General features: G+C 46.3%; 2 protein-coding genes, 1 non-coding gene and 1 pseudogene across 3 annotated transcripts; all 4 read right to left on the bottom strand.

Annotated features, from left to right (window-relative positions):
* Nucleotides 1-960: 960 nt before the first annotated feature.
* On the bottom strand, nucleotides 961-4,059 carry TIAM1-AS1 (TIAM1 antisense RNA 1). The gene is given in 3 exon segments (XM_033125031.1): nucleotides 961-3,814; nucleotides 3,816-3,911; nucleotides 3,913-4,059. Coding segments are annotated over 3 exon segments (288 nt in total). The 3' UTR covers nucleotides 961-3,769.
* Nucleotides 4,060-15,238: 11,179 nt separating this feature from the next.
* Nucleotides 15,239-15,706, bottom strand: LOC117030955 (ubiquitin-40S ribosomal protein S27a-like). The gene has a single exon (XM_033121224.1). It carries the CDS (start codon nucleotides 15,704-15,706, stop codon nucleotides 15,239-15,241), a length of 468 nt encoding a protein of 155 aa, XP_032977115.1.
* A 1,787-nt stretch (nucleotides 15,707-17,493) lies between these two features.
* LOC117030964 (PEST proteolytic signal-containing nuclear protein-like) lies at nucleotides 17,494-17,870 on the bottom strand (annotated as a pseudogene).
* Nucleotides 17,871-25,612: 7,742 nt separating this feature from the next.
* On the bottom strand, nucleotides 25,613-25,728 carry LOC117014681 (small nucleolar RNA SNORA76). The gene has a single exon (XR_004421583.1). It is a non-coding gene; the product is annotated as a small nucleolar RNA SNORA76 (small nucleolar RNA).
* Nucleotides 25,729-26,441: the final 713 nt, after the last annotated feature.

Here is a 26,441-nt window from a genome sequence, read left to right as displayed (position 1 = left end):
GTCCTTCCTTCCTTCTTTCCTTGTTCCTTCCTTCCTTCCTTCCTTCCTTCCTTCCTTCCTTCCTTCCTTCCTTCCTTCCTTCTTTCCCTCTTTCCCCCACCCCTCCTGTCCTCTCCTCCCCTCCCCTGCACTCCTTTCCTCCCCCCACACCTCTTTCTCTCTGTCCTTTGTTTCCTACAAGGTAGCTTTAAAAACCATATGACTTCCAATGAAACACTGTGCTCATCATCCATTATATTTGTCATGCCACAGATATTTATACATTAAACCAGTCTATGTCCCTTTTAAATCCCGTTGCAGCAGTGGCTAGAGTTAAAGTCCTATTTACTAAGACAGTCTGTCCACTCTGTGGATGGGTGGGGTGTGGGGGAGGGCTCTTGGGATCCCAGGTCATTTTAGGTTTGCAAGTGGTCTGCCAGCTGTTTCTCAGAATCCGTAGCAAAGCTCTAGAGGAGTGGACCTCAGAAGGAAACCGTCTTCTCTGAATCTATTGCCAGGGTCTTGGTATTCATTTGTGATCTGGCTGATTGGTTAGAGAAAAGGTCAAAAAGGTGAAAAACAGAGGTCCCTGACAGTAAGCTATGACTAACTAGACTTTTCTCAGCCCAGACTGTCTACTAATCCTTGGAGGGATTAATGGGGTGGAGGGGTCTTGGCAAGAGATTGAAGATGAATCAGAGCAAACTCATCAACAGCTGCTTTGAGAAACCAACTTCTCATTTCTTTCCTGCTGGGTTCCCAGAGTCAATAAGTCAACCAGTAAGCACTTTTGCAGCAAATATTTATTGAACTTGCACAGTATGTAAGTTCCAGGACAGTAAAGTGTACCCTGAAGGAGCTCAAATTTAGTTGGAGACAAAACTACACCAGTGCTGCCCTCTCTATCATAAGCAAAGCCTTGCTAGACATATATTTTTTATAAGCTACCTCGTATCCTTTTTTGAAAGAGGGCATCTACAAATACATGACAGAAAATAAGTGCCAAACTCCTCTTGGTAGCGAATGCAAAAAGTTAAACTTCGCTCATTCCATAAATATTTATAGTGCATTTACCATATGCCAGGCCCTGTGCTAGACACGGGTTACACCAGTGAACCAAACACACACTTGCCCTCGGGGAGCATCTGTTCGAATGGAAGAGCAGGTCAGTGCAGGGCTGCCGAGGGTGCAGGGCGTGGGCTCCTCTCTGTGCTGTAGCCTCACTAGGCGGGGCCATTTGCTGTAAGTTCTCCAGGATTGTATTTAGTCAGGCTTTCAATAACTGGTGGGGAAGAAGATATGGACCCCAAGTTGAGGTCATGTACTAGAAATGTAATTTCTGCTGGTTCTCCTGTCCCAAACCCTTAATTCTGCCTTTGACCTCTCCAGTTTTTTTACTGCCAATGCTATGCTCTCTTTAGATGTCAACAGTGCCCTCAGGAGATGGGAGGCCAGAATACACTGCCAGATGGCATTTGTCTGTGTTTTAATGAAAACGCCCCATTCTCTTTGCCACCGTGTGAAGCAGCAACACACTGTGCAGAGCAGACAAAAAACAGCACAGAAGCCTGCATAGCTTTTCAGATTTGAGGTCAAGAAATATACCCAAGGGACAGAGCAGCTTAATTCCATCCATTAACCTCAGTGGTAGTCATGATTTTGGAAACAATGGCTCCCAAGGTCAGCCCTGAGCAGATCGAGAGGCCAAGTTCTGACGTGTTGATGTAGGTGGGTGTGACAGAAACGGTGGGTGTCTTGTGTATCCATCTCCCCTTTATGGGCAGCGCTAAGGATTTCTCTTATATCGTCTCATTCAGGTTCTCCAACTACTAATGAAACATTATTATTCCATTTTAAAGATGAGGAAACTGTGGTTCAGAGACTTTAGTTAACCTAGCTAAACCCAATAGCTAACTTTTATGAGTGCATGCTCTATGCTGTGTGTGTGACCTTTTTTTTTTTTTAAACTTTTATTTATTTTAAGTGTTTTTCCAGGACCCATCAGCTTCAGGTCAAGTAGTTGTTTCAATCTAGTGGTGAAGGGTGCAGCTCACACTGGCCCATGCGGGGATTGAACCGGCAACACTGGTGGTATGAGCATCATGCTCTAACCAGCTGAGTTCACCGGCCACCCCTGTGTGACCTCTTTTAAATCTTCTCTACATCCTTGTGGATTGGGTGTATTACTCCTGTTTTACAGAATAAGAAAGGGAGGCTTATGAACGATTAAGTAACCTACTCAAGCCTCCAGAGCTTGAAAGTGGTGGAGTTTGGATTCAGACCAGCCAGTCTGACACAAGGGTTGTTTCTTAACTGCTTTAGGATTTCTTAGGAGCAGAAAGAGCTATGCCCAAGGCAATCAGATGGCCACTCTGGATATTCATCTGAAGCTCACCTTGCAGCTACGTTACCTCCTTAAGGGGAGGGCCATGATGGCAGCAGCCCTGAGAGAGACAGAGAAGAGATCCAACTACAGATGACCCTTGAACAATATGGCTTTGAACCACATGGGTCCACTTATACTCAGATACATAAATATATTTCCCCTTCCAAGATGGTGGCTTGTAACAGGTTAAGAAATTGCTTTCTCCTTGGGTGGAAAACTTCACAAAGGAACGACCCTCCACTTAGAAGCTTGGGCAAGGTATTGGCTGAGATGAAGGTAGTTTTTTGAAAGGGTGTCTTTTGGAAAAATCTCTCAAACGTCACTCAAAAACCTCGGCAACACCCATGGTGGGACCCGGTGGACGTATCACTCTGAGACCTACTATCCTAACCATTCTTCTCAAACTGATGTTTTAGAAGTCCTTCAAATCTTCAGAGGTCTTTCCTCTAAGTTTAGCTCTTCTATAATTCATTGATTAAATATTTTTGAGCACCCTAAATGTACGAAGCACTGTGTTAGGCACTGGGATACAGCAGAGAACGCGACAGATAAGCTCTGGATCGAATGGAGCACACAATTAAATGGCAATTTCAGCACCGTGTACTAATAATACAGGGGTCAGAGGGAATACTGGGGGTAGAGGGGGTGGGTATCTAACCTTGCCTGGATACAGGAGTGCCCTGTGTCCACAAACCTATCTGTTGCTTAGTTGGAGTCGAGCAAACGTCTACTGTGTGAACGTATTTCCTTTTGCGTTTCCTTTTGTTTTCAGCTATTAGATAACCCCGGGAGCTCAGGCTTTACCACTCACACGGGCCAAATGGGTCCACCGAATCGGGTTGCGAGGAATATTCACCCCGGCCTGTCAGGAATGGAGTAGTCCAAGACTCCTAAGGTGAGGGGGAAGCACTGGTCCCGTGTGAGGAAGAGCTTTCGTTCGCGACTCCAGCGTTCAGTTTTCCGTGTCCCTCCGAACCTCGCGAAAGGTAAACGGCAAACGTCGTTTCCGGATTTTACAGAGGAGACCAGGGGGTTTGTGCGGACCTTGCCCGAGTCACGTACTCGGCCAAGTAGGTGACTGTGAGGCCCGAGCTCCACGCTATTATTTCAAGTTCACTTGCTGGCAACTTGAGTCAACGCGGTGATTCCTGGACTCCCCAGGATTCGGGTAAGGCCACGGTGGTCCACCTGGAGCCTGGCGAGCGCTAACGTCTCCCAGCATCCACAGGGAGGGATTACGTTAGGGTTTTTTCCTCTGGTAAAAAAGTTCTTGTCTCCCCCTAGAGTCAGGCACACGCCTCCCAAGTCAGACCACGTGTCGCAGGTACAACGTTTTTTCGCTCTTCCCCTCCCCCGTTCCGTTCGTTCTCCTTTCCTCTCAGCCTTAGGTGGCAGGAAAATCCTTTACCTCCGACCAATCCCACTAATGTGGAGCCGCGCGCGCGCGCGCGCCAACTCGAGCTCTTTCTCTGTACGTCATTGGCCACCTCGACCTCTGCACGGTGACAGGCAGCTTCGCGGACCTATTGCCGGAGGAGGCGGAGGCCGCTCGGCCCTCCCAAAGCTGCTTTGTTAGGGGCTCCCTCGCCGTTCCCGGGCTAGCCGCGCCTCCTCTGCTTTCAAACCCTGCTTTCCCCAGGCCGCACCGCCGAAGCCTCGAGGGAAGGCAGCCCCGGAGCGCGCGGCGCTCGCATCTCAACAGTCGCGCGCCTGGGACCGAAGCCGCTCGGGTACCCAGCGTACTCCCGTTCTCACTCTCCAGCCCAACTCCGAACGCCCCGCTCCTGTATCCGCCGTGTCTGATTGGCCGGCCGGAGGCGGAGCGATTGTCAGGCGGACCAATCAGAGCCCGGTTTCCCACGGGCTCCCTCGGCCCCGCCCACGAGGCCGCCAGCCCAGGCACCCTGACAGCTCCCATTGGCAGACCGCGAGCGGGCCCCAGCGCTGCCTGGCGGAGCAGCGCCGCCGCCGTCGGGCGCGCAGCTCTGCAGCACCGCTATCGCCTCGGTCCCCGCAGCCCCGGTATCCCGGTGTTCCCGCATTGTCCCCGTCGCAGAGATCCGGGACGAGCGTCGCGGGTGAGTACCGCGGCTCTGCGGGCGCTGGCTGGCAGGAGCCACCCCCAGGTACCGCGGTGAGGATGCCCAGAGCTACTCTGCCCATGACGGGCACGTTCCGACCCCCGTCTCCCGCACACTGGGGCTCCGGCGGGTCCTAGCTCCCCCTGATGGGGCTTTACTCGTATTGTTTTCGTGTTCACACACTTGGGAGGTGGGGAGCTGGCGAGGGGAGGCAAGATGAGACACGCTCGAACCGTAAGGAGGGAGACGAGCCAGTGGTGCCCAGGTGCCTGGCGCCAAATGGAAATGACAGTGTCCAGGCGTTGGCATTCTGTCCTCCCGGCAGCAGGAGGTCAGCGCTGACTTGCAGCCGCGGTGGCACTTTGTATTTGTCGGCCGATATTTATCAACTTCGGGGAGGGCGTGCGTGTGCGTGCGTGTCTCTATGTGTGTGTCTCCGTCCCTGAGTTAGGTACCTCCAGGCCTGGGTTTTCGGCGACGCTGCCTGGGCGCTCACCTTGACGATCCGTGCCGAGCTGGCGGCCGGACACACCGGGAGGAGAGTCCGGGGGTCGACACACTGGGCCCGGCACCCGCGGCTGATCTGGGAGGGGGCATTTAAAGCGGCATCCTGAGGGCGCGCAGACAATGACTGGTCCGGGCGCGGGGTCCCGGAGACTGTGCGTTGGGTCCCCGCGCCGGATTCAGACCCTGATTCGCCCTCTCGCGGAGTCGGCGGGCCAGATGCTTTGGGGCTGTGACGCCCAGCTGGGGACCAGCGTGGGGGCCCGCTTTTGTTTACAGACCTCGCCATTGGGCGAGAGCTGCGCCCTGCGCTCTCCGGGCCCGGGCCGCTGCTGCGCGCCCCCTCCGAGCCGGGAGAAGTTGGTGCGTGCTGTCAGGTGACGCCCCCTCCCCCGGCCTCCCGGCGAGATGCTGCAGGGAAAAGACGTCCAGGCGGCGCCTTCGCGCCCAGTCCCCGCTGCGTACGTCGCCCCCAGGTCCCCTGCATCCAGAGGCGCCGTGTCCCTGCCAGGGTCCCTCTCCGATTGGCAGCCGTTGGGCGCTGACCGAGCCACGCTCACCTCCTTAATACTAGCATCCTCTAGCCTTGCCTCCTGGCCAGCCCAGGTTGATCCGAAGTCTGCCTTTTTCCTGCGTCCTGGCAAGTCTTGAAGGACGCATGCGAGCCCTTGGGGACGCTGGCCAATCCGTGCCCGTTTAGGTGGTACCCACGCGGCCCCGCGGAGCAGCTGCGAGGCACCCTTGAGTCAGAGCGGTCCGGATCGGGTTACCCACGCGTGCTGACTTGGCACACACTTTGTTTGAGCTGGAGGAGAGCCTGGGTGCTGAGGTCAAACAAACTCGGGTTCCAATACCTGCTTAGTGTCACTCACAGACTGGGTGATCCAGGCCAAGCTGCTTAATCTCCCTGCGCCTCAGTTTCCAAGTCTGGAAAGTGGGGATGAGTATCTTCGTTTGTGGGCGGTTTAAAACGACAATATAGATCAGCTGCTTAGGACAGTGCCTGCCACATATGAACCACTGGAAAACTGGTTTTCCGGTGAGAGGGACTGTTTTAGAGGACGCCACCGTGTCTCTTCCCCCTTCTGTAGTTCTCTACTCTCCCAGCTCCTGTTTTCTTTTAAAAAGCTTTTAGAACTGCTGTTTTCAGCTTCAAACAGGGCTTGTTTTACTTGGCCTTAGGTTTAACTATACTGTACTTAACTCATCACTTACAGCTCCTTTTTCTGTGAATTTCCTTTAGGTTTTAGTTGTTTCTCCTTTCCTTAAGGCTATGCTGAGGCCCAGGCCTGGGTGGAGGAGGAAAACTTGGCCAGGTGGGAAGCAGTTGCCTGTTAACCAATGGCCGCTGTGCAAAGTGATTAATGCCCGGATGGAGGGAGGTTTGAACAAAGAGATACCTGGAGGCAGGGAGGGAACACTTCCTGGTTGAAGTGAAATTTGAGCTGTGCCTTGTAGCAGAAGTCTGGTAAATCAGTGGTTTCTAGAATATGCTCTTTTGTACCTCATGGTAAAGAGCTCCTCCAGGGAGATTGTTTTGAGTGGTAAACATGGAAGTTGCTAAGTAATTATCACTGAGTAGAGGAGAAATAAACCTGAGGAAGTCTTTGACTAACTAGGGAAGGTAGAAGAGAATTGATTTCATTGAACAGCTTCAAAATGCTGTCAATGTTTTGACTTGTTTCCCTTTGCTCCACCAGCTTTGGTCGCATTACTAATTTTCTTTAGGCAAAGAGAGAGCCAGTTTCATACAGAAGAAACAAAAACAAAAACAAGAAAAACTCCTCAACCACCTTTAATAAGATAGTTTTAAAAAGACAATCTCAGACTTGCCTATGGAATAAGATGTTAGTGGGAAAAAAAAAGGTTGTTGTTTCAAATTATTGCTCTGGGTCCAATAAACACATCCTTTGAATGTAGACGCCAGAGGCCCTTACTGGCCAAAACAAGCAAACAAACAAACAAACAAAAACAGAAATTAGGAGAGGGACTTGCAGTGTGTCCAGTGGGAACTGAAGCCCCCAGGGATGCTCCCTCTATGCCTCTGCTCCCCTGGACGGCCTCAGTTACCCCAAGTGGAGGCTGACTCCTGCCAGCTAGGGGGCTAGTAGTGTTATTGCCAGATACCAATAAATTTCATTTGACCGATTTGGAGTTCACTCCCAGACATGATTTCGATCCTTCCCGCAAGTGTTCTGGGAATTCTCAGGCCCTTAGGGATGCTTTGCCCCCTGCTGCTGTCTGGGGAACAAATCAGTTGGGGCTGAGACTTGAAAGGGAGCACGTGTTTAGGAAATCTCATTAGCTGACAATTTAACTCCACGCTAATGCTCATCCAAAGAGCTAGAACAAAGACTTCCTCTCCTTTCCCCCTGCAGTTCTCTCTCCCAGTTCCCCTCCCCTCCCCCTCTAAACCTGAAAGGAAAGGCAGCCCTGGCCCTACCCCCACCCCCTACCCCCTCCAAATTGCTGCAGTTCTTGTGAGCTGACTGAACCTCAGTTCTGGAGCACAGAGGTGGCAGTTCCTCCCAAAGGTGCGCATGTTGACACTTCGCCCTTTCCTTTCTGCAAGGAGCTTACTGTCTGAAGGAGAAGCGTTTTGTGAGTGAGGAAGCACGTTAAGGGATGGGAACGTCAAACCTATGCTTTCCCAAATGAGGAATGCTTAGGTAAGTGCATAGGAATCACGCTGAAGCTTTGCCCAGAAATCAGTGATGGCTGGGGCTTCTGCCGTTTGAGGTGACTTGGGATGAGGGTGCAAAGGCAGAATTTGGTTCCTGTGGGCAACGTGCAGATTCCTGAACCCCACAGGTTCAGTCTGGTATTTGAGAAAGATCCTTCTTTTCAGTGTCTCCAGTCACTTGGACTCCCGTATCTAAAACACTGTTTCACTACATACATGCGTATCTGCGTATCCATTTTCCTTGCTGAATTAAGAAAATAGATAGAATGCATATTTCAGAGTGTGTCCCTGTCTTTCCCTACCCCCAGAAGAGAACCAGAAAAAACGGATTTGCAAAGCCCCAGCAAAATTTTTCTGTTTTTCACAATTCCAAACTTCAGGTCGTTTCGTCTCAAAATACTCAGTTTTATGTAAGTAATAACTCCCGTGTTAAAAAGAATGATCTCTCATCAGTGAGGCCAAATCACTTATTTTTAAAGATTTTTTTTTAATTAAATAAAGGAGGCACTCAAAAATAAAGCAGTACTCAGCCAGGAACAGAGTGTTTTGAAAATAAAACAATGCTCTAGTGTGAAAGCGTACAAGATATTAATAGTTAGGCCTGTTTTCCCTTTCCACCGGCTCCCCAACCTCCTGCACCTCCCTCCATACCCCTCCAGCATAAGACTTTCACTGTTCCCGTGGTCTCCGGGGATCTCATTAAGAAATTCATAAAGGCCTAGACTGTGGATATGGAGAAATTCTGCCTGTGCAGTGTGAGATTCTTCTAGAAGACTTTGGAGCTCTTTGGCTAGGTGTAGGGGGTCTTCCCCACTTGGGCTGAGGCAGAGCTGAGAGACTAGCATTCTAAAAGTGGGGTCTGAGTTCATTGAAGAAAAGGACCAGGATGCTGGGCTAGAGGGGTGGGGTTTGGGGTGATAATAAGAGCTCATTGATTGTGTGTATTCAAAGGATGTTAAACAAAGAGTGATGATTGAGCTAGGAACTCTGTGGGAGGAAGGTTCTTTTAGCTGAGAGCATCCTCACTTTCAGACTGGGCAAAGGCCCTTTGAATCTTGGTGCTGTCACAAAGTTTCTTTCCATAAAGGGACACTGGAATGCTAGCGAGGGTGTTCTAGCATTTTGGAATCCCCCCTCCTAGCAAAACTGAAGTATACTAAGAAAGGTACCTTGCATTTTCTGGTGGGCGCCACTTGGAATTCATAAAGGAAGAAAATAAAAAGGAGGGGGAGTGTCTTTGGTTTAAAGAAAAAAACACCTGTATTATTTAATCTAGCTTTTGCCCCCCATAGAGCATGCCCTTATTAGAGATCAAAGGAATAGTATGATTGGGAGATAGTGGACCTGTCTCAGTTTAGAATGGGATTGGAGATTAGGCTCCAGTGGGATGGGGATTCACTTGCTTTTTCTTAAAGATACCAGAGCCATTCTCTGTGGCCATGGAGGAGACAGCATATCCGGCTGAAAGAAAGTGCCTTTGCAATGGCTGCCTCCAGCCCCAAACCCTCCTCCTGGACCAGAGGCTGCTATCTTGTAAACATAGGTCAGTTCTAGTTCCTGTTCCTGATTTCACCTTTGCAGAGGTGATAAGGAGCCCTGGAAAACCACCAGGTCAGCTGCTGGGGAGCGGAGGTCACGTGAGTCATGGATCTGGGATGCTCCTGGAGTTGTCAGGACCTTGGAAATGGAGTGGATGAGACTTTTCACCCAGGGCTCTTCAGAAGAGGGGACAATGCTGGGCTGATGTCTGAGGGTAAGTCTGAGGGGCCCTGAGAAGGGGATCTGCTTTGCCTCCCCTTTCTCCCACCATGTTGGGGGCCTCCCTGGTTTTTTTTGTGGGGAGAAAGTCCAGCCTGACCACCTCAGAATTTCTTCGGATCCTGGGGGCGAGCTTTCTTTAAACCAATCCCATCACCTGGATTGGGTGGAGAGCACTTGACCTCATTCCAGCCAAATAAAGATTTCTTGCAGGCAAGTCCAGGAGAGTCTGGAGCTCATCAGCTAGTTCTCCCTCGCTTTTTGGGCAATGTTTTAGAGGCTCGGAACTGTGGGGTTATTCTCGCCATGACCTTCTTCTGCAGGTTTTTTTCTTTGTACTTAATAGGAGCCTGACCCAAACTGAGGTGAATGTGTTCGTTTTTGTCTTTTTTGCAAAGTGTGCATCTCTGTCTCCTCACATGACACAAAGATATCTTTGGAAAGTGAGAACACGCAGGACAAGTTCTTCTTGTCCTGTAGTCTCCCTGGCTTCTGATAACCGCAGGGCCCCTTATCACACCTGAGGGGCCCTAGCTCTCTGGGATACCTGGGACCCTCCTGGTCGTGCCCATTGCCTGGTGTAACTTCTACATAACATTCTCGAAAGTGCCCCAGTTTGGCCTCCCGGAATCCTGAGTCCCTCATGTCAGAGTTGTCACCCTGAATTTGTTTTAAACGACTGCGGGTCGTAGCACTTTTTTGATGGCAGACTGCCCTGCTCTGGTGGAGAGCAGGCTCTACCTTCTCCTTTTGGTTTTTAGAGTGGGTTTAAACTGGGGTTGGCTGTGTGGGGAGAATGCCGCATGCACTTTCTTTCATCTAGAACCTTTGGATGCCAAGGTTATCAGGACTGTTGAATGTTACTGCTATGCTGAGACTTTGACCTTCTTGTTGCTGTCTGCCATATATAGGGTAGGGATTTTGTACATGTTTCTTGTTCTCTCCGGGATCTAACATGCGTTTCCAAGCCGCCTTAATAGGGATGCAGTCTTTGGCTTTAAAACTCGAGTCATTGTTGCTCCAATATACTTGTCACAGTTTCACTCAGTAATGATGATCCACTTTAATATTTTTTCTCACATAAATTATATTCTCATGTCATGCAGACTTTTCAACTTAAGTCATGCCAAGTTTGATTTGATTCTAAAAAGAATGTGCAAAATAATAGTTCTATACCGTGTTAATGAACTCAGAACAGATGAGCTAGTCAGAAGCAAGAGTCTTTATTGTGCTTTATCCCCACCCACTCCTGTACACTCCAGAAACAATCACCTTTGTTCATTGTTGTTTTTAATTGTTTTAGTGGTTGTCTTTATATCTCTAAATAATATTCATATAACACTTTTATGTGTCGACTTCCTGTTCTGATAAATGATAATTTAGTTTACTTATTGCCTCTCACTTCTTTCATTCTCCAGCTTTTTGATGATTATAGTTCATCTAGTGATTATTCTTCTATCATTATGTTACTTGTAAAGACCTCTAATTTAGTTCCATCCACGGACGACAGTGACTTTGAATCTCCCCTTTGTAAATTGAGAATATCGGCGTCCTGATCTATCTTTTCTTTCAACTTTCTTTCCTGTCACACCCCAGCCCCTGTCAGCCATCAGGGTTGGTAAGATTGTGTTCCATAAGCATGATTAAGTATTCTGTGCCTTGTCTATAGGTTGTTTTTATAACAGCTTTATTAAGATATAATTTATATACCATACAATTCAGTTCTTTAAAGTGCACAATTCATTGGTTTTTGGTATATTTACAGGGTTGGGTAACCATCACCATAATACATTTTAGAACATTTTCATCACCATCAAAAGAAACCCGGTACTTGTTATCATTCACTTTCCCTCCCCACGCCTCCCCTAGCCTCTGGTAACCATGACTGTATTTGCTTTTTGCCTCTACGGATTTGCCTATTTTGCCCATTATATTTAAATAGCATCATATAATATGTGGTCTTTTGTGACTGTCTTCTTTCACTGAGTGAATGCTTTCCAGGGTCATCCTCGGAGTAGAATTGCTAGGTCACTTGGTAATTCTATGTTTAACTTTCCGAGGAACTGCCACATTGTTTTCCAAAGTGGCTATACAGGTTTACATTCCCACCAGTTTCTGAGGATGCCACTGTCCCCATATCCTTGTCAACATTTATTATTATCCATCTTTTTGATTCTAGCCATCTCAATGGGTGAGAGGTGGTTTGGATTTGTTTACCTGATAAATAATGATGTTGGCCATCTTTTCATGTGCTCATTGGCTAATTGTATATTTTCTTTGCAGAGATGTCTGCTCAGACCCTTTGCCCATTTTTTAATTGTTTTTTTTTTGTCTATGTATAAATTGTAAGAATTATTATTTTTTTTTTAGATTTTTTTTTTTTTTAAATTGCGGAAGGGGAATGGGACTTTATTGGGGAACAGTGTGTACTTCCAGGACTTTTTTCCCCCCAAGTCAAGTTGCTATCCTTTCGATCTTAGTTGTGGAGGGCGCAGCTCAGCTCCAGGTCTAGTTGCCGTTGCTAGTTGCAGGGGGCGCAGCCCACCATCCCTTGCAGGAGTTGAACCGGCAACCTTGTGGTTGAAAGGATGTGCTCCAACCAACTGAGCCATCCAGGAGCTCAGCGGCAGCTCAGCTCAAGGTGCCATGTTCAATCTTAGTTGCAGGGGGCGCTGCCCACCATCCCTTGCGGGACTCGAGGAATTGAACCGGCAGCCTTGCGGTTGAGAGCCCACTGGCCCATGTGGGAATCGAACCGGCAGCCTTCGGAGTTAGGAGCATGGAGCTGTAACCGCCTGAGCCACCCGGCCGGCCCAAGAATTTTTTTAATGTACTCCAAATAAAACTCCCTTATCAGATATATGATTTGCAAACATTTTCTATGGGAGGAAAAATATGTGCAGGCTGATCATTATAATGTTCCTCCTCTTAAGCAGTTTATTGGGCATTGGAAATATTTTCAGACAAAAATCCTCCAAGTTCAGTGCAAGAGCTACTGTGACATTTTAGAAAAGTTTTATGAATGTTAGAATAATTATTTTGATGATGAGAAATTACCATTTCAATTCTACAGTTATATCAATTGAACTTTAACATTTCATTATAATTTAAAACATTAAAACCTCATAACTCTGGTTTTCACTTAACTAAACAATTTAACGATCCACTTATTTAAAAATAGATTTACAAAATTCACCTTGTGGTTTTATCCCTTTTTTAAAAAAAAAAAAAAAAGCAACCAGTTAATTACTTTAAGTTGGGGATTGAATCTGAACCCTAAACAATTGTAGCAAATGATCTTAAAAAAGGTTTGTGGGAACCTGTTGCATGATTTCAGCTCACTTCAAGTAAGAATGTCCAAATGACCTTCTCTTTCTTCGAGGAAATGGGGTCAGAAACAGGGGGACTTTATTTGTGAAAGTTGTAGGTAGGTATAAGGAATTTGGAATTTTCTTGCCAAAAACTAGAAATTCACAGGAATGGCCCATTCTTAAACCAGGACTAGTTAACCTAGCTGCTTAGACAGAGAAGGGCTAGAATTATTCCTCTGAATTTTAATTGCAGTAACTCGTGTCTTCTCATTCTGTGATAACAGCAGTTCTGATTCCCATCCGAGTCAGGAAAAGTGAATTTATGGGCCTCCTAGCAACTAGCAGTATACAGTAGGACTTTAGGTTTTTTGTATCACATGGAGCCAGCCACTCTGACATTCTTGGGCCCAGCCCACAGGCAGTTACAGGATTTGGGGAGACTGTCCCAACTGCATAAGGTATGGAATTGGTTGCTGTGTTATGGTGGCTAGAAAACCATAATTTGGGAAAAAATGGAAATCTTTCTAGGAAATATTAAGGTACAGGTTTTCCAACTTGGAAAAGTTATTTTGTGGAATTCTGAATTGAAGAGCTTAATTAGGACATGAGTCAAGTTTAATAGTTTTATACCTTGGGTATTATTGCAACTGACTTAAGACTGCTATGAGATTCATATCTTTTTTTTTTAAAGATTCACATCTTTGATTTTCTCCTTTGATTTGAATAAAATCCCTCTGACCTCTAGCACTGTTAAAATGGTTAAAGGACTTTCGTTACTTGGGCTCACTTTTCTCCCTTTTTCTCTCAGGTGTTCTGTGTGTGTGTGTGTGTGTGTGTGTGTGTATGTGTGTGTGTGTGTGTGTGTGTGTGTGTGTGTGTTTTCCCCTTATTTTCTTTGTCTGGGTGATTCTTCCCAAATATCTCATCTTCAAAGTTTTTTTCTTTAATTATAAAGTGTTTCTCTTAGTTACATCATGTACTAATAGTAAATATAGCCAAAATACCAACACTTAAATGTCTTTTAGTGTTGACTTTAAGGGAGATTTTGATTTTCTTATGCAAAAATTTCTCTAACTTTGAAAGATTTTACAATGAATAGGGGTTGTTTTCTTAATCAGAAACATTGAAGTAATTAAATGGAACATTCACCTTTAGATAGGAGTTGACTAGTGGACACTTATGTTTTTCAAGTCATCTGCTTTTTGTTTTCCAATCCACTTACACATGGCGATTAATGGGAAGTGCTCCTCTTAATGGTAAGGACCATGGGAAGAATTAAGAATATGTGGGTTCTGCCTGAATGAACAAAGACGAGAAAGCCCCTGGGGGCAGCCAAGAATCCCAGTGATTAAATATCAATGGAAGGATTAGCCTCATTGTTGATGGATCCTTTCAGGCGAGGATTGAACCAAGACCCTCAGTCATCGGAAAGTTGTTGACTTTGGAGGGTTGACTGCATCCTCCTCTTGATTTCCTTCCCCGTGCTCCACCTAGAGACTGATCTTACATCCCCAGTTCCGATGGTTGTGCCTCATGACTTCAGCTTCTCTCTAGACTCCCTGCCTCGTTCATGAACTGTGCCATCATCTCTGAAGGTCCTGAAGCATTGATGATTTTCAAGGCAAGCTTAATTCATGCCTGTTAGTTTCCCAGGGTTGCTATAAAAGTTGTCTCAAACTGGGTAGCCTCAGGCAATGGAAACTTATTCTTACAGTTCTGGATGTTAGAAGTTCAAAATCAAGGTGTTGATATGCTCCCTCTGAAGGCTCTAGGGAAGAATCTTTTCCTGCTTCTTCCAGGTTCTGCTGGCCCCAGCTGTTCCTGGTCTGGTGACAATATCCAGTGTCAGCCTTCTTTTTCACATGGCCTCTTGTCTAGTGGATGTGTGTCTCTTTCTAAACCTCCTCCTTTCTCTTATAAAAGATACCAGCTGTTCGATGTAGGGCCCACCCTAGTTCCATAATTTCATACAGTCAGTTGATTGTATTTGCAAAGACCCAATTTCCAAATAAGGTCACATTCATACGCGTAGGTACTTGGGGTTAGGATTTAAACATATCTGTTTGGGGGACACAATTCAATGCAAAATAGTGTCCAACTATGTCATTGACTGCCTGTTGAAATCAATAAGGACATGTAGCATAGATGTGTACTTACTGCTAAGAGATTTGATTTTTCCTAAAGCTTAGCTCTAATGTGTCATGGTGATGCATTTGAAACTTTCAAAGGCTCTTTCTAGCCCTGGGGTCCCAGCCCTGCTTTCCCATTTTATTTCCCAGAACTCCTTTCTTAAATACTCTGAGCCAATGAAATAGGAGTCCCTTTTGCTCTGGAATATATCCTATTCTCTATCTATTTTTTTCCCCCTCTCACATTGTTTCTAGATCTAGACTCTTCCCATGTTTGCTCATCAAAACCTACCTCTTTTTCCAGGTCTGGTTGAAATCAGCCATCTTCATGCAGTTTCCTTGATGTCCTAATGTTTGTTTGTTTTTCTTTTTTTTAATGTTCATGTCTTTTATTACCCCATATACAACTACTTGTCTTCTGGGGTGTTGAAGCAGTGGGTCAGACGACATTTGCCACAATAATGTCTGTCAAAGTGACTGGCCATACAAACTCCAGCACCACATTCATCTGAAGAGCACTCCCGATGAAGGCGACTGCTTTTGCCATTCTCATCCACCTTATAGTATTTCAGGACAGCCAGCTTACCCTTCTTTCTCTTATGCTTATTCTTCTTGGGAGTGGTGTAAGACTTCTTCCTTTTCTTAGCATCACCACGAAGTCTCAACACAAGATGAAGAGTGGACTCCTGTTGAATGTTGTAGTCAGACACAGTGCATCCATCTTCCAGTTGCTTGCCTGCAAAGATCAGTCTTTGCTGATCAGGAGGAATTCCTTCTTTATCCTGGATCTTGGCTTTTACATTTTCTATTGTATCCGAGGGTTCAACCTCGAGGGTGATGGTCTTCCCAGTAAGAGTTTTCACGGAAATCTGCATCTTGACGGCGATTCCACCGCAGATGGTGGATCGGAAAAACCCTTGATGTCCTAATGTTTGATGGCTCTTTTCAATGTGTTAGCAGAGTCTGCCTTGTGTTTCAGCAAACTCTACCTAGACTGCAAACTCTTTAGAGGGCAGGGGCTCAGGCAAATTTATCCTGGCTTTGCCCATGGCACCACTGGACGAGTTGCTGTTACGATAAATGTGCCCCAATTTACCCACATCAGCAGTCAGTACATATGCATGGTGCACAGGTCTTTGCCAAGATAGTGGGCTATGGAGGGTGGTAACTAAGGGATGAGAAGCCCAAGGTAAAAGAGGCCCATTCTTAGGAGACACTAGAGACAGGCAAATTCCCTAAGGACCCGCTGGCAAGAAGAATGAGTCTCTTAGCTGCTGGTGAGCAGTCTTCAGCCAGGCTGAATCTGATGCTATAGCAGGAGCCAAAATTAGGCAGCATGCACTCCGAGGGAGAAGAAGGGTGGGTGTCTTCGTTTGGGTTGCTGTAACTAAATATCATAGACTGGGTGGCTTAAACAGCAAACATTTATTTCTCACGGTTCTGGAGGCTGGAAGTCCTGAGAGGCCTGGATGGTCGGGTTCTTGGTGAGAGCCTTCTTCCTAGGTATGTCCTCGCATAGCCTTTCCTTGGTGCACGCATGCACGCACGCACACACAGCGATCTCAAATCTTGTTCTCTTTTTATAAGGGCATCGATTCTATCATGAGGTCTCCACCCTCATGACCTCATCTAAATCTGTTTACCTCCCAAAGGCCCCACCTCCAAATACCGTCACACTGGGGGTTGGGGCTTCAGTCTGAATTTTTGGAGGATAACATTCAGTGCATAGCTGTGAGCAAGCAGCCAGGCAAGCAGGTTGGAATCGGCAAGTCAACAGAAACCAGAAAACAGAAAAAAATCCAAGAGCATTACACCAACACGTGTTTGATTTCGAGGTGGGCTCTTCCAGGCCTGGGCTTTGTGAAGGGTCACGGGGGTTTGGGGGCCGAGAGGCTCAGGACCTGTCCTGCAGATGGATGGGGAAGAATTTGTGCCTGGAAACTGAGAGTCTTTGGGTAGAAAATCATGGAAGATCCTGAGGGTGGTATGACAGGTAGAAAGCGTGAGAGGCTGAGTTCTGGGATTTCAGGAGAATGCAATTTGGCTGGGAGGTAAGACTGTGCCACAGTACAAGCAGGAAGTGAGACAAAGAATGATGAAGGGGTCTTCATGGAGGAGGGTGCCTGGAGGATGGCTGGTAGCATGTGGGGGGCCAGGATTGAGAGACTAGCCTTTATTCCCCATGATCATGGAGGAAGGGATAAAGGTGACTGGTTCTAGGGAAAGTGAAACCTCAAGGATAAGGGGTCCAGGCCTCTGCTTTGGCATTCCCAAACTATTGTGCTAGGTGGAGGCAAGCAGGTAGAGCTGGGTTACGCATGTGGCATCTGAAGGGACTTTGTACTGCAGACGGACCAGCTGACTCTTTAAAATGTATTTTTTTTATTTACTGCATGGTTGTAAGAACAATCAAGTACATTTATTTATTATTATTATTTAAATTTGAAACTCATTTATTAGTGTACCACTCAATCATAAAAAAAAAAGTGGCTCCAAAGATAGGCTTACATCATTCTTTAAAAAGGAAACTTCCTTTTAACTTGACCCCCACCCCACATCCCAATTTCAAAACACATCATTTAATTCTTGGTCATGGACATTTCCAAGATGAGATTTCATGTTCTCCCTTAGCTTCTGATTATCCGAAAACGCATGCTTTCCTTTACTGAAGGAGTTTGGTCTTGCTGATGTTGGTGTATCCCTTCCAGGATTCTTCATTCTCATCTTTGCTTCTGGAGGCATTTTCTCTAGTTCACTATTTTCATCTTCATTAAAAGCTGCGGCTACTTGAAAGCGTTTTTGATGCAAGAATTGAAACAGTTTCTTTAGGCTTACCTGATCCAAGTTTGATGGATATGGCTGAGGCTTTCTTTGTCGTCTGAATACCTATTGCAAATCCAAACTTGGAGATCTTCGTAGGCTTTGTTGGGACGTCTGCAGCTGCTTCTTCAGCTGATCGCTTCTCTGCGCTGCGACTCCAGCGGCTCCAACGCACTGCGGCTTCTCAGGCTTCTCCTCTCCCGCCTTCCTATTGACCATTTTCCCCGTCGCCAACAATCAAGTACATTTAAGAGAAGACATTCTCCTACATTGCTGCTATGGGAACTCATTGGTTGTTTTTGGATTTTTGTTGTTGTTGTTGTTCTTTCTTATCCATATTTTCCATCACCTTTTACATATTTATAACTCTTACATAGATACAGGTTTGTATTCTGTTTCTTTTCACGAAACATTGTGTCATCACCATCTATAGTGTAGCCATGTTGTCCCCATACTTGTCGTTATTTATGACGGTCACATATTCCAGCGAGCTGATCATTTGCTTAATCATCCTCCTGTAATTGAATATTTATGTTGTATTCTTTTTTTTAATCACTATTTTAAGAGTCTTGAAGTTTATTTTTCTCAGAATAAATTCTCAGGATGTACTATCTGAGAAGTACATCTGTCATTAAATATGACATTTATAAAAAATGGCTCTTGATTTGAATCACCAGAGTGCCTCCCAAAAGTCCTGATCAGTTCCTATATACGTCAGACTCAACACAGACTAATCAGCACCGGGTCTTAATCATTTAATTTTGTTCTGTTGATGTTAATTGAATCTTTCTCTCTTTGCTTTTTTTACTGAACTTTTTGTGTTTATTATTGTAAACATTGTTTTAAGCTTTTACACTATCATTGGCTTATGTCTTAAATCCTTAACATACCCCAGAACAAAACAAATAAATAAAACAAGAAACAATTTTGTTTGGAGTCCTCATCCATGAGACCATGAGGTTGAAGCACATTGCTTCCGAGGGCCTTTCCAGCTTCCAATGTTGTGTCTTTGATTTTACGAACCAAAAGTTTAAAAGGTGAATGAGATGTGCAACATGAAGAGTTCTGGTACATGAGCCGGTGAAGTAGTTGTAGGTGTCCTGTTATGGCTATTTTGTTTTTGTTAATGGACTATTTTTTAGAGTGGTTTTAGATTCATAGCAAAATTAAGAGGCGGTTCCTGAGATTTCCCATATACCCCTTGCCTTCACCATGCACAGCCGCCCCCATCACCAGCATCCCTACCAGAGTGGGGCATTTGTTACAGTTGATGAATGTACATCAACACATCGTCACACAGCGTCTGTAGTTTCCATGAGGGTTCTCGCTTGGTGTTGTACATCCTACGAATTTTTACAAATGTATCATGACATGTATCCACCAGTACAGTATCATACAGAATAGTTTCAGTGCCCTGAAAGTCTTCTGTGCTCGCCTATTCATCTCTGCTTCCTTTCAACCCCTGGCAACCACTGACCCTTTCACCATCTCCATAGTTTTGCCTTTTCCAGAATGTCACAGAATTGGGTTGTGGTCGGTTTCAAGGAGGCCACTTCACCCTTGAGAGTCATTCCTTGGTGGTCTTTCTGCACCTGCTCTTCTACTGGGATTGCCTCTAGATGGGGTTTTAGAGTACGAAGGATTGATAAGGCCCTCCCACCCCAGGAATCTTCTCTGCGACACCTTGGCAGAGAAATGTTACCCAAGCCTTTGTTGTGGTTCCCATCGTGGAGCCTGGGTTAGAACAGAAGTCCCAGAGTCAGAGGGTCTGGGTTTCAGTCCTGGCCCTGACACGGATTAGCCAAGTCACTTGTCCTTTTGGAGGCTGGCCCTCTCTGGTCCCTCTGTGGAGTGATGCTGGAGCAGTGCCCACTCCTAGGGTATAAGGGTGACACGAGATACACATAGGCTGGCCTTTGTTAACACCAAAGGAGGGGAGGAAAGGCAGTCTGTTGAGGCTGAAGCTGGATGGCCTTGTCCTTGCTTGAGCAAATGAATTGTTAGAAGTTGTTCCCTGCAGGGAATGGAGCTCTGCCTCCCTGAAACTTCCCACCGATGCTGACTCTGCCCTCTGGGGACATAAAGCCACCCCCCTCACCCATAACCATTTGCACTGGCTGTCAGTCTCCCTCATTCCAGTAGCTCTTTCCAGCAGAACTTCTCTGCTTCTTCATCTGTCCTTCGTGTCATATGGATTGTTTAGTTCTGTAAACACCCAATTCAACATTTCAAATTTTGGTGTAGGATAGTGTTATAGGCTGGATTATGTCTTCATATGTTGAGGCCTTAACCGCAGGTACCTCAGAACATGACTGATTGTGAGATAGGGCCTTTAAAGAGGAGAGCAAATTAAAATGAGGCCATTAGAATGGGCCCTCATCCAATCTGACTGGTGTCCTTATAAGAAGAGGAAATTGGGACACGTGCAGAGACATCAGAGATGCTCGAGCACAGAGGAAAGACCGTGTGAGGACACAGTAAGAAGATGACCATCTCCAGGCCAAGGAGAGAGGCCTCAGGAGAAACCAACCTGCCGACACCTTGACCTCAGACTTGCAGCCTCCAGAAGGAAGAAAATAAATTTCTGTGGTGTAAGCCACTTGGTTTGTGGGATTTTGTTGCGGCAGCCCTGTCCGACTAACACAGGAAGATAATTCAGTTTTATTCCCATCTTCCCACCTGTTTTCATTTTCAATATCATTTTGCAGGCCCTTCTGCACATTTCTTACTGAACTTTTTTGGAGAATTAGTGAGATTTGCAGATTACATGCTGTCCTTCATTTTATGCTTTCTCCTGGGCAAAGACTGAGGAGTCATTTCTTTTTACAAGTAAATAATCAATATTTTTATAAATGGTGTTATGACGATGATTGTTACATGGGCTACTTCTTTTGTGCTGGGCATCTTTGCTCCTGTGCACGTTATTAAAAAGTCCTGGCAAGGTGGGTATTGTTATCCTATTTTACAGATGAGAAAGTGGGGAAACAGAGAGAGATGATGCAAGCGAGGCCACTCAATATGGATTTCGTGGACGCATGGAATCCGTGCTCCTCAGCTGGTGGGAGGGTTTGGGTGGTTAGGGGGCTGCGATCGGCTGAATCCCCGCCAATATTCTGTCTCTTCCAAGGCCACTACGTTCTCCAGCCCCTTCTATTTTACCTTCCTCTACTGAGAAGTCCAGTGTGCTCATGTCCCCTGCTCGACTGAGAACCAACCCGTTCTCTGTTCTCTCATTTAATGGGATCCAATAGCTCACAGTCCTCAGTCAAAGGTATTTTATTTAGGCAACACCATTTAAGAATGGAAGAAATTTCCTGTTGAGAGGTTTTATATATGTGGTGTGTGTGTGCTCGTGGAGGCAAATGGATGTTTAAGTGTGTGTGAGGCGAAGTCGAGCAGACTCCGGAAGTCTGGGGACCACTTAGGTCTGTAACCCTCACTCTCCCACCAGCTGTCCAGCCCCGCAAAGCCTTCTGGGTTTCCCATTTATGGGGCCCTTTTACTGTTATGACACCTGTTTAAATCTGGTGTTTCCATTACGGGGAGGCATGTAGGTGGCTGGAACAAGCGGCTGGGCTGTGCCGACGTGTGCAGGCTGCCATGCTAAGACAGGCTGCCCCTCCTCCCGCCACTTCTTGTGGAAAATCCATTTTTGGTATTTGGTTTCAGTGAGAAAAACATAAAAATATTTTCGGGAACCCCTCCCTCCCCCTGCTTGCAGCTAAAATTTCAGCCTTTGACAGTGGGGGCTCAATCTCCTTTGAAACAAAGACAGCACTAATCAAAACATTGGTGGATCCACATTTTCTTTTCCTTTTCTTTTTTTCTTTTGTAGGCAAAAAAGATGATCTTCTAAAGCATGTTATATGGACTTGTTCTGTGAAATTCCATGACATTAAACTTGCATGGTGACAGCTCCCTTAGAATTACCGACGTTGTGAGGCAGGAGAGCGTGGCTGTAGATAGGGTGATAGCCCCATTTTGCAGGTAGGAAGCTGTTAACCGACATTTGTGTGTGTGCATATATGTGTGTGTGTGTGTTTGTACATATATACACACACGTATATATGTATATATATACTCATTTAAAAACAGGAAATTGAAATACAGCAAGCATCCAGAAGAGTATCCGTGATCCTAGGTAGCTAGCTCGATGAATTCTTGTAAACAACACACCCCAGTAAGCAGCGCTCAGATCCACGGCCACACCCCTTCCCTGTGCCCCCTTCCTGTCAGCACCCCCTTAGGGGCGATCCAGTCCTGATTTCTAACACAGCGACTGAGTTTTTTACTTGATAATGATGAAGTCATATTTCGTGCCTTTCCATGCTTTCAAGATGTAAAGTGTCTACTAACGTACACACGAAGAAGTCTTGTTCTCCTTCTAATCCTGTTTACCCCATTCTTTCTACACCCTTAGGTAACGCCTTTTCTTGGTTTCCCGTGAATCCTTGCAGTATGAGTTGATATAAATACAGGTGTGTATTCTGATTTTTGCACTTTTCCTTTTCAAAGGATAGCACCCCCTTCTCACCGTTATGTTCTGTGCTGCATAACTTCCCCTGGTCTCCCCGCTTCAGTCGTACTGTGCTCTGTGTAGTGCGTTGAGTAGTGTTTGTCCCCTACCCCCGAAACTCATGTCCACTGGGACCTCAGAGTGTGACCTTATTTGGATCGAGGGTCTTTGCAGTTCATCCAGAGGAGGTTGTACTGGATGGGGTGGGCCCTGAATCCAGTGATTTCAGATCGGGAGGTACAGGCACAACACGAGAAGGCTGTGATGATGGAGGTGGAGATTGGACCTACGAAACTACAAGCTTAGATTGTGGGGGCCACCAGAAGCTGGAAGAGACAAGGAAGGATTCTTCCCTAGAGTTTCCAGAGGGGCTGCAGAGGGACACTGGAAGGTGTCCGCACCTTCATTTTGGACTTCTAGCCTCCAGAACTGTGAGAAAATGAGTTACTGTTGTTTTAAGCCACGCAGTTCGCGGTACTTTGTTATGGCAGCCCTAGGGAACTAATACACTCCCCTTGCCCTCTCTCCTGAACTTCCCACCCTCTCCCTGCCATCTCATCTTTACCCTCTTCCCCATGGAGGTCAGTGGCTCCTCTAAGACATGTCTGATCGTGTCACTCCTGCAGAGATTCCCCACTGTTCACTGGAGGTAGTCCAAGCCTCTTGGTCTGGCGCCGTCCCCTGCTCTGCCTTTTCCTCCTCACCTGTCACTCACCCCAGCCTCACCTACTCGCTCTTGAGGTGGATGTAGATTGGCAGCTGCCAGAGGGGTGCCTGTGTTTGGATTGAAGAGCACTGGGTATGACTGAATTTGATGCATGTGGATGGATCTTCTGCAATCCAGTGGTCCACTGTCCTCACAACTCCGTTCATTCAAAGGCTCTTGCTTTTCAGTTACCTTCACGGCCTCCCAGGTGGTTCAAGTTGCAACCTTCACTCACAGATACACAAACGCAATGTGCCCCTGCCAGTGCTGGCACAGAGGCATAGTGGTGAGGACACCCTGGTTCGCATTGTCTGCTCAGCCACTTACTAACAGAATGACCTTGAACAATTTATTACTACCTTGTTCCATGCCTCAGTTTTCTCATCTGTCAAGTGGGGGTAATAATAGTACCTACCAGGTAGGGCTGTTATGAGGATTAAGTAAGTTAATTCCTGTACATGTTTCCAACGGGCCTGGCACCTGATAAGAGCTCAAGAAGTGTCAACCCCAAATCTCTTTGCTGAGCTGTCTGTTCTCCGCTTCTGGGTTAGTCCTGCTTGCTTTTTAAGTTGGCTCAACGCAGGCACCATCATCTCTAGAAAGCCTTTTGGTGGGACCTTCTCTGCTGGCATAAAATCCCATGGTCTTCTATGAATCTATGAGGTACGATCAAAAGATATGGTGAATGTTTAAATAAAAGCATTTATTACAGTAAAAGACACATTGCCATTAATCCCCCTCAAAATACTCCCCCTTGCTTTGAACACACCCCATCGTTCTTGCCACTTTCTGAAGCAGTTCTGGAAGTCCTCTGTTGTGAGTGTCTTTAGTTGTGCTGTTGTGGCTGCCACGATGTCCTGAATTAATTCAAAATGTTTACGTTTCATGGTTATTTTGACTTTGGGGAAGAGCCAGAAGTCGCACGGTGCCAGATCCGGTGAATAAGGTAGATGAGAACACACCGTAATGTTTTTATTTGACAGAAAGTGCTGTATCAGAAGTGATGTGTGACACGGAGCCTTTCTGTTGTGATCATAAAATATGGTGAATGTTGCTGCAAGTGCCATCTACCTCTTCAATATGAGAAGAGGTGCGTCAATACTTAGTTACAGTGTGTGACAAGTTTCAACTTGTTGGATGCAGTCGGCCAGGTGTGAGCTACGGTTGAGAGAAGGTGTGTTTTAAAGTGTGCCATAAACCATCCACCATCATGACACCGCTCTGTCACACATCGCTTCTGGTATATGGCAATTTCTGTCAAATAAAGACATTACAGTATGTCCTCATCTACTTATTCACTGGATCTGGCACTGTGTGACTTCTGGCTCTTCCCCAAAGTCAAAATTATTCAGGACAGGGAGGTAGCCATGACAGCGCAACTAAAGACACTCATGGAAGAGGGCTTCCGAGACTGCTTCAGAAAGTGGCAAGAACAATGGGATATGTGTGTTTGAAGCGAGGGGGAGTATTTTGAGGGGGTTTAATGGCAATGTGTCTTTTACTGTAATACATTTTTAAAAATTTAAGCATTCACTGTATTGTTTGATCACGTCTCATATGTGTATGCCTTTCTCCTTCGAGGCCTTGAACTTCTTGAGGGCAAGCCCCTTCTGGAACTCGGTCATCCCCGCTCCTGGCACGGGGGTGGGGGGCCTGGCTCTCCATAGGTCTTCCTTCAGTTGGATGCTCGCTCAGGAGAAGAACAAGCAATGAGCTGAGCGTCCTCCCTAGTGTCAGGAGGCCAGGGCTGTCCCTCAGACTCTCCTGTCAGCTAAAAATACATGTCTTGGGTGGGGGGCTTTTCTGTTTCCAATGGGGAGGTGTGGAGAGTGTCTGAGCTCCGTGAGAGATCATGGCAGTGGGAAGGAGAAAAAGACCTGGGTGGAGAACCAGCCTTCCAGCTTAACAGTTAAGGGGACTTGCTGCCATCCCAAAGCTCCCGGGGGATCTGGTAGACCGGGTCCTGAGATGGCAAGCCAAGCTCACTTCTACCTCCACAGTGTCTTCCCACTAAGCTCTATAAAGCTTTGTATCCATCCCATCTATGAATTTTAAGGAATCAGCTAATGTAAACATGCTTCAGTTTTAAGGTGCTATGAGAAAAAATTGGGTTAACAAGAACTTCCTGTATCAGCTTAGAGCAACAAGGACCCTGAGGAAAATGTGAGGCACTGCAAATCCCCTAACAGTGATTATTCTTTTAGGATTTTTGGAGTGGTAAAGACTCAGTGTGATGGGCTGGTAGACATTAAGATTCTTAAGTGCTGATTTTGGATTCTTTGGTTCTGGCACTTCGAAGAGGGCTGGCATTAACTCAGGAAGATCAGTTTCCTGTAGGTAAAAATGCTTGCTCTTAGTGCAGGCACTGAGATTTAATGACCTTTAAATAAGGCATGAACATCCACAAAAGAAAAGGACCTCTGCTCAGCAGGTTGGGCTTAGAAGTTAACAGTGAGTTTGGACATGCCTCGCGTGGTTTTTGTGCCCAGAAGGTACTTGATAAATATTTTGTGTTTTCCATTACGTTGAGGGGGTTAGGTTTCTGGATCGGAAACTTAGGACCCTGGAGAGGTCCTCCTGATTCCAGGCGGCTATTTGCAACAGGTCAAAGGACATGTTTGTCCCTTGAAGGGGGAAGGACAGCTCAGTGCATGGTGGAATTGGGCACTGACGAGATCAGGAATCCCTCATACTTCAGAAATTTTTTTTTTTTCTCCCGCCATGAGCAGCGTGGGGCTGCCAGGTTTCTTGTGGTGAAAAGGGCCGCGGCGGAGAGCAGACCACCCCAGCTGTGTGCAAACGTGTGCTGTGGCGCTGCATCCAGAACCCCTGCGGCGGGGGCTCCCAGGCAGCGCGGCGGGAAATTCTATATGGACCCTCGTTCTCTCCTGGCCACACATTACCCCAGAGGGTCTGTAGCTGTGATGCCCACTATGACCACAAGCCACACTGTGCCCACTGAGCCCTTGAATGTGTGCTGTACGTACAACTTACAGACCAGATTTCAAAGGCTTAGTAAGAAAGAGAAGAACTAAGCTCTTTTTTTTTTTTAATTTTTATTGGAGATTATTGGGGAACAGTGTGTTTCTCCAGGGCCCATGCGCTCCAAGTCCTCCTTCAATCTAGTTGTGGAGGGCACAGCTCACTGGCCCATGTGGGAATTGAACCGGCAACCCTGTTGTTCAGAGCTCACGCTCTAACCAACTGAGCCATCTGGCCGCCCAAGCTATCTCTTAATAATTTTTATATTGATTATATGTTGAAGTAATATTTTCAATGTAGTAGGCTTAATAAAGTAGGTTATTAAATGTAATGTAACCGTTTTGTTGTTTTGAAATGTAACTACTAGAAATTTTAAAGTTGTGTTTTTCTTGGATAGTCCTGGTCTAGAGGATGATTGTCCACTCTTTTCCTGGGGTAACCTGCTAGAGTGGGTGAATGATCTCTTATTTGAAGAATCTCTTAATTCTGATCCCGACCTCCCACCATATTTGAAGCCAGGGCGTGGGAAGAATGACAAGTGGAAGGATGAGTGACTTCTAAAAAGTGAATTTTCTTAACTAGTGCA

This window comes from Rhinolophus ferrumequinum, chromosome 2 (assembly GCF_004115265.2).
Source record: "Rhinolophus ferrumequinum isolate MPI-CBG mRhiFer1 chromosome 2, mRhiFer1_v1.p, whole genome shotgun sequence".
Lineage (NCBI taxonomy): Eukaryota > Metazoa > Chordata > Mammalia > Chiroptera > Rhinolophidae > Rhinolophus > Rhinolophus ferrumequinum.
Note: the sequence above shows the minus strand (reverse complement) of the source record. Positions and strands in the feature narration are given on the sequence as shown.